We start from the raw sequence: 7813 nt of genomic DNA, 5'->3' as shown, positions 1-7813 counted from the left end.
GGAAAGTCGAGTTACAGTGGCGCGCCGGAAGTGGGAAATACCGGAAACGCAGAGAGTCGACTAGCTCCGGCGCGCCGGAAGGGAAATCCAGCCGACGCGCCGGCAGTCGACCTACAATGGCGCCCCGGGACTGGAATGATTCCGACCCGCACAAAGTCCACTTCGTCTGGCGCGGGAAAATCTGGATCCTAACGTCCGGACGGAAGTTGAATCCGTCGGGCCCGCGCGCCGGAAGTGGGATGGACCTTTGCCGCCGGAATGGGAATCGCGCCTGCGCGTGGGAAGTTGAAGCGTTCGTACGCGCCGGAAGTGGAATACGGGCCGCGCGCCGGAAGTTGAGCTAAGCTCGGGCGCCGGAAAGTGGAGTGTGGCGGGCGCGCCGGAAGTGGAGGCTAGCGCGAGCGCCGGAAGTGGAGTCTAGCGGGCGCGCCGGAAGTGGAGTCGGGCTCGGGCGCCGGAAGTGGAGGCCAGCGGGCGCGCCGGAAGTGGAGTCGGGCCGCCAGCCCGCGCCGCCGCCGCCGCCATGCCCATGAAGGGCCGCTTCCCGGTGCGCCGCACGCTGCAGTACCTGGGCCAGGGCGGCGTGGTGTTCAAGGACGCCGTGAAGGTCATGACGGTGAACTACAACACGCACGGGGAGCGCGGCGAGGGCGCCAGGTGAGGCGCGGGCGGGGGCGGGGTCACGGAGGACGCCCCGCCCCCTGCGCGTCCCAGGGGTCTTTGCGCGCGCGCGCCGGGGGGTCGGCGTCGACGCGGGGGAAGGTCGCCGGCCCCGTGAGGCACTGCGGCCGGACGGACGGGGGTGTGGGTGGATGACGCGGTTGTCATGGCAACACACACCCCGTGTCCCCTGCTGTGGTCGGGCCCGAGCGCGGCCCCGGGTGTTGGTGGCGGAAGAGCGAGTCTGTCTGTGGGATTCTGTGGCCGTGACGTCTGACGCGCGCGACGGGCGCCTGCGCGTGATGACGTGCTCGACGGGCGCTTGCGAGTGACGTGCGAGACCGCGCCTGCGCGTGGCGCGAGCTGGGGATGGGCGCGGCGTCGCGGGTTGTGGTCATGAAATGTGTGACGTGCGATGGCGGCGCACGCGCCGTCGGCGCTGTTGTCGCCGCCTTGTGACGTCAGCGCGCCGCGACGTGGACGGCGCAGCGTAAGACGCGGGCGCGGGGCGTGTCAGAAAGGGGGGAAAAAAAAAAACGAGAAAGATGGCGCGCCTTCTGGTTTTAAAAGAAAAATAGGTGTGTGTGAAAAAGAAAGATAAACGGGAAAATTATACATGGAAAAAGAAAAGTAGGAAGACAATATATGAAAAAAAAAAAGAAAAATAGGGAAATAATATATGAAAAAAAAGGGAAAATAGGAAGATAATATATTAAAAAATAAGTAATATATGAAAAGAAAAGCAGGAAGGTAATATATGAAAAAAAGCAAAAATAGGGAACTAATATATGAAAAAGAAGAAATAGGGAATATATGGAAAAAAAGGAAAAATAGGAAGATAATATGTTTAAAAAAATAAAAATAGGAAGACAATATATGAAAAGAAAAAGAGGGAAATAATATATGAAAAAAAGGAAAAATAGGAAGATAATATGTTAAAAAAATAAGTAATATGTGAAAAGAAAAGAAAAACGGGAAGGAATATATGAAAAAAACGAAAATAGGGAAATAATATATGGAAAAAAAGAAAAGTAGGGAAATAATGTATATAAAAAAGGGAAAATAGGAAGATAATATATTAAAAAATAAGTAATATATGAAACGAAAAGCAGGTAGGTAATATATGAAAAAAAAGCAAAAATAGGGAACTAATATATGAAAAAAAAGAAATAGGGAATATATGGTAAAAAAGGAAAAGTAGGAAGATAATATGTTTAAAAAAATAAAAATAGGAAGACAATATATGAAAAAGAAAAATGGGAAAATAATATATGAAAAGAAAAAGAGGGAAATAATATATGCAAAAAAGGAAAAATAGGAAGATAATATGTTAAAAAAATAAGTAATATGTGAAAAGAAAAGAAAAACGGGAAGGAATATGTGAAAAAAACGAAAATAGGGAAATAATATATGGAAAAAAAGAAAAGTAGGGAAATAATGTATAAAAAAAAGAAATAGGGAAATAATATATGAAAAAAGAAAAACAGAGCAATAACATGGAAAAAACAAAATCAGGAAAATAATATATGAAAAAAAAACCAGGAAAATAATATATAAAAAAAAAACAAAAATAGGGAAATAATATATGGAAAAAAATGGGCAGAGTATTTGAATAAACGTGTTACAGGAAAACGGCACCGGCTGATGACAGGCACACGAAAGGATGCTCGAGATTCATCGTCACGAAAAAGCAAATGAGAAACACAATAAGATATCAGAGCAGGCCGGGCGCGGAGGCTCCCGCCCGTCACCCCGGCACTCTGGGAGGGAGGCCGAGGCGGGAGGCTCGCTCGAGGCCGGGAGTTCGAGGCCGGCCTGAGCAAGAGCGAGACCCCCCGTCTCTCCTAAAACCTGGAGGAAATTCGCCAAAGAACTAAAACTACGCAGAAAAAAAAAAAAAAAACGAGCCGGGCCCGTATAGTCCCAGCTACTCGGGAGGGAGGCCGAGGCGGGAGGCTCATACGCTCAGTCCCGGGAGTCGGAGGCTGCGGTGAGCGAGGCCGAGGCCCCGGGCTGCAGAGCGAGACTCTTGTCTCAAAAAAAAAAAAAACAAAAAAAAAACTGATCCTGGGTTTCCCTTTCTTTCGTGCGGCAGGAAGTTCGTGTTCTTCAACGTCCCTCAGATCCAGTACCGGAACCCCTGGGTGCAGATCATGCTGTTCAAGAACATGACGCCCTCGCCCTTCCTGCGCTTCTACCTGGGTGCGTGAGTGCGGGCTGGGGGTCGTCCTGTCTCCCCCCACCCCCGACACACCTGGGGGACGGGGTCAGAGGTCACTGCCCGCCACTCGTGCCCCAGAAAGTCGGGGTCACGCCAACTCTGCACGGGAGCTCTGCGGCATTTCCGTCCACCATCCCCTGTGTCCCCCCATCGAGGTGACACACGTGGCTGCCGAGTCCCGGCCTCCTCTTCTTCCTCCCGGCCTCCCTGGCCTCCTCTCCTCCTGTCCCCGGCCTCAACAGCACGGGGCTTCGAGAATCGCCCCGAATTCCGGACTCCCTATTCCACGCCCAGCTTGGCTCACGCTGGTTACAATTAAAAAAAAAAAAGTCCCACAGGGCCGGGCGTGGAGGCTCAGGCCTGTCGTCCCGGCGGCACTCTGGGAGGCCGAGGAGGGAGGATCGCTCGAGGCCAGGAGTTGGAGGCCAGCCTCGTGAGCAAGAGCGAGACCCCGTCTCTGCTATAAATAAAAGAGAAATTAATTGGCCAACTAAAAATATATAGAGAAAAGACGAGCCGGGCGTCGTGGCGCGCGCCTGGAGTCCTAGCTACTCGGGAGGGAGGCTGAGGCAGGAGGCTCGCTGGAGGCCAGGAGTTGGAGGCCAGCCTCGTGAGCAAGAGCGAGACCCCGTCTCTAGTGAAAAAAATAAAAGAAAGAAATGAGCTGGACGACTAAAAATGTGTAGAAAAAATGAGGCAGGGCGTGGAGGCTCACGCCTGTCATCCCGGCACTCCCGGAGGCCGAGCCGGGAGGATCGCTCAAGGTCAGGAGTTGGAGGCCAGCCTGAGCACAAGAGCGAGACCCCGTCTCTAGTGAAAAAAATAGAAATTAATAGAACAACTAAAAATATATAGAAAAAATGGGAGCCGGGCGTGGTGGCGCACGCCTGTAGTCCCAGCTACTCTGGAGGGAGGCCGAGGCGGGAGGCTCGCTCGAGGTCAGGAGTTGGAGACCAGCACTGAGCAAGAGCCAGACCCCGTCTCTACTAAAAAAATAGAGATAAATGAGCTGGACAACTAAAAAAAATATATATATATATAGAAAAAATTAGCCAAGCGCGGAGGCTCATGCCTGTCATCCCGGCACTCTGGGAGGCCGAGGCGTGAGGCTCGCTTGAGGCCAGGAGGTCAAGACCAGGCTAAGCAAGAGGGAGACCCTGTCTCTACTAAAAAAAAAATAGAAAGAAATTAATCATCCAACTAAACATATATAGAAAGAAAACGGGCCGTGAATCATGGCGCGTGCTTGTAGTCCCAGCTACTCGGGAGGAGGCTGAGGCAGGAGGATCGCTCGAGGTCAGGAGTTGGAGGCCAGCCTGAGCACAAGAGCGAGACCCCGTCTCTACTAAAAAAAATATAGAAAGAATTGAGCTGGACAAGTAAAAATATACAGAAAAAATGAGAGCCGGGCGTGGAGGCGCGTGCCTGTCGTCCCAGCTACTCGGGAGGGAGGCTGAGGCGGGAGGATCGCTGGAGGCCAGGAGTCGGAGGCCGCTGTGAGCGAGGCTGACGCCCCGGCGCTCACTCCAGCCCGGGCGACAGAGCGAGACCAAAAAAAAAAAAAATATATATATATATATATATGGGAAAAACACGGTCAGAGGCGGGGTCGCGGGCTGCGTGGACGGACACGTGCATGTCAGCGTTAAGCGTGCTCCGGCCTCCACGAGCAACCCCCGCCCTCACGGCCGCGTTTCGGGTTCGCAGACACAGGCGAGCAGGTGCTGGTGGACGTGGAGGCCAAGAGCAGCGGCGAGATCGTGGAGCACGTCAGGAAGATCCTGGGCAAGAGCCAGTGAGTCGCGGGGCCGGGTGAGGACGGGGCCTCGGCCTCCGCCCAGAGACTTGGAGGCAGAAGAAAAAGGAGTCCCGGGGGTTGGGGGTGCGAGCGGGGGGGGCGTGTCGAGAGCTCCAGCCAGCCTGCAAGAACCCGACTATGCCTCAGGCCGGGCGCGGAGGCTCTCGCCTTGTCGTCCCGGCGCTCTGGGAGGCTGAGGAGGGAGGATCGCTGGAGGCCGGGAGGTGGAGGCCGGGCTGAGCAAGAGTGAGACCCCGACTCTACTAAAAATAGAAAGAAATGAGCCGGACGACTGAAAATATATAGAAGAAAAGAGCCGGGTGTGGTGGCGCATGCCTGGAGTCCCAGCTACTCGGGAATTGGAGGCCGAGGCGGGAGGATCGCTGGAGGTTGAGGCCAGCCTGAGTAAGAGCGAGACCCCGTGTCTACTAAAAATAGAAAAAAATTAGTGAAACAACTAAAAATATATAGGGAAAAAAAAAACGAGCCGGGCGTAGAGGCGCATGCCTGTCGTCCCAGCTACTTGGGAGGGAGGCCGAGGCAGGAGGATCGCTGGAGGTCGGGAGGTCGAGGCCAGCCTGAGCAAGAGCGAGACCCCGTCTCTACTAAAAAGAGAAATGAGCTGGACAACTAAAAAAATATATAGAAAAAACGAGCCGGGCGTGGAGGCGCATGCCTGTCATCCCAGCTCCTCGGGAGGGAGGCCGAGGCAGGAGGCTCATTGCTAGAGGCCAGGAGTCGGAGGCTGCTGTGAGCGAGGCTGACGCCACGGCGCTCACTCCGGCCCGGGCGACAGAGCGAGACTCGGTCTCCAAAAAAAAAAAAAAATGAAGCCCTCCAAGGCTAACCTCTCAGCTGCAGGGCGGGGAGGAGGCTCAGCCTCCCTCCCGGGGTCGAGGGCAGCAGAGAAGCATCTAGAACATTCCTGCGCCTTCCTTGGGGATCCCAGTTTGCGGCAGGCTGATGTCTGGCCCTGCGGCCTCAGGATCTGTCGCCTTTTTTTTTTTTTTTTTATTCCACGAGTGACAGGAGCCATGAAGCGCCCGGGCTGGAGTGAGCGCCGTGGCGTCAGCCTCGCTCACAGCAGCCTCCAACTCCTGGCCTCCAGCGAGCCTCCTGCCTCGGCCTCCCTCCCGAGTAGCTGGGACGACAGGCACCACGCCCGGCTCTTTTTTTTTTTTTTTCCTATATATTTTTAGTTGTCTAGCTCATTTCTTTTCTATTTTTTTTTTTAGTGGAGACGGGGTCTCGCTCTTGCTCAGGCTGGCCTCCAACCCCTGGCCTCGAGCGAGCCTCCCGCCTCGGCCTCCCTCCTGAGTAGCTGGGACGACAGGCATGCGCCACCACGCCCGGCTCGTTTTTTCTGTATGTTTTTAGTTGTCCAATTAATTTCTATTTTTAGTAGAGAGACGGGGTCTCGCTCTTGCTCAGGCTGGCCTCGACCTCCCGGCCTCGAGCGATCCTCCCTCCTCGGCCTCCCTCCCGAGGAGCTGGGACTCCAGGCATGCGCCACCACGCCCGGCTCATTTTCTGTATATTTTTAGTTGGTGAATTAATTTCTTCCTATTTTTACTAGAGACGGGGTCTCGCTCTTGCTCTGAGGCTGGCCTCGACCTCCCGGCCTCCAAAGCGATCCTCCCTCCTCGGCCTCCCTCCCGAGTAGCCGGGCCGACAGTCTTGTTTCTGCGAACCCTTTTCCCCGGCTCCCCTGTCCTGCGACTGTCAGGCCCTGGCCGGCCTCGGGGTCGAGGGTCGCGCGTGTGACGCCCCCTCCCCCGTCCCTGTCCCCTGCAGGGCCACCCTGCGCCAGGAGGAGCAGGACCGGCAGCGGCTGTCGCACCCGGCCAACTTCGGGCCCCGCAAGTACTGCCTGCGCGAGTGCATGTGCCAGGTGGAGGGCCAGGTGCCCTGCCCCGGCCTCGTCCCGCTGCCCAAGGAGATGAGGGGCAAGTTCCGAGCCTCGCTGGAGGCCCAGGAGTGAGGCCCGCCCCCCCACGCCCTCCCGAGGGGAGATCGGAGGCCGGCGGCCGAGTCCGGCCAACGTGGAGGCCGAGACCGGGTTCCTTCATCCGCGGGGACTCTGCGAGTGGCTCCAGGACGGGAGGTCCCTTCTCAAGACCCGCGCGGGGAGGACGGGAGTAGAGGCCCGGCCTCCCCTCTGGGAGTGTCTCCGCTCTGTCAATCAGTAAAACGCTGTGTCGCTGTCGTCTGTTGTTTTTGTTTTTTTTTGCAGTGTTTTTATTTTCTGTGTTGCTTTCGTTCTTTCCGATCCAGGGATGGGGATACAAGAAAATATTTCTGGGGTCCGGGCGTGGGGTGTTCTCAGCACTCTGGGAGGCCGAGGAGGGAGGACCGCTCGAGGTCAGGAGGTCGAGGCCGGCCCTGAGCGAAGAGCGAGAAATTGTCTCTACTAAAAAAAAAAAAAAAAAAAAAAAAAAAAATAGAGAAAAAAAATGAGCCGGGTGCGGTAGCTCACGCCTGTCATCCTAGCACAATGGGAGGCCAAAACGGGAGGATCGCTCGAGGCCAGGAGGTTGAGGCCAGCCTTAGCAAGAGCGAGACCCCGTCTCTATGAAAAAAGTGGAAAGAAATGAGCCGGACAACTAAGAATATATAGAAAAAACGAGCCATGCGTGGTGGCGCGTGCCTGTAGTCCCAGCTACTACTCGGGAGGGAGGCCGAGGCAGGAGGCTTGCTAGAGGCTGGGAGGTGGAGGCCACTGTGAGCGAGGCTGACGCCACGGCGCTCAGTGTAGCCCGGGCGACAGAGCGAGACTCTGCCTCAAAAAAAAAAAAAAAAAGTCTCCTCCCCCATGGAAAAAAAATAAAACGAAAAAAAGAAACAAAGATTTAAAAAATACTAAAAGAAAAACAAACAAAAAAAAACCCCCAAAAACAACCACAAGTTACCCCATGAGAAAAAAAATGATACTAAAAAAAGAAAGGAAGATCTAAAAACTACTAAAAAAAATAAAAATAAGAAACAAAACAGTCCCCTGCCCCATGGGAAAAAAATAAAAATATAAAAAGAAAGATTTAAAAAATACTAAAAAACATATAAAACACAAAACAGTCCCCTCCCCCATGGGGAAAAAAAATCAAACTAAAAAAAGATGTAAAAAAATACTAAAAATC

The 7813-nt window shown here is 53.9% G+C and overlaps 1 protein-coding gene across 1 annotated transcript; it reads left to right on the top strand.

The window, feature by feature from the left end:
• The first annotated feature begins 439 nt into the window (after nucleotides 1-439).
• Nucleotides 440-6885, top strand: MRPS25 (mitochondrial ribosomal protein S25). The gene is made up of 4 exons (XM_020283258.2): nucleotides 440-657; nucleotides 2756-2862; nucleotides 4589-4676; nucleotides 6474-6885. Exons 1-4 carry the CDS (start codon nucleotides 524-526, stop codon nucleotides 6658-6660), a joined length of 516 nt encoding a protein of 171 aa, XP_020138847.1. The 5' UTR covers nucleotides 440-523; the 3' UTR covers nucleotides 6661-6885.
• Nucleotides 6886-7813: the final 928 nt, after the last annotated feature.

The sequence above is a fragment of the Microcebus murinus genome, chromosome 20 (assembly GCF_040939455.1).
Source record: "Microcebus murinus isolate Inina chromosome 20, M.murinus_Inina_mat1.0, whole genome shotgun sequence".
In the NCBI taxonomy this organism is placed as follows: domain Eukaryota; kingdom Metazoa; phylum Chordata; class Mammalia; order Primates; family Cheirogaleidae; genus Microcebus; species Microcebus murinus.
Note: the sequence above shows the minus strand (reverse complement) of the source record. Positions and strands in the feature narration are given on the sequence as shown.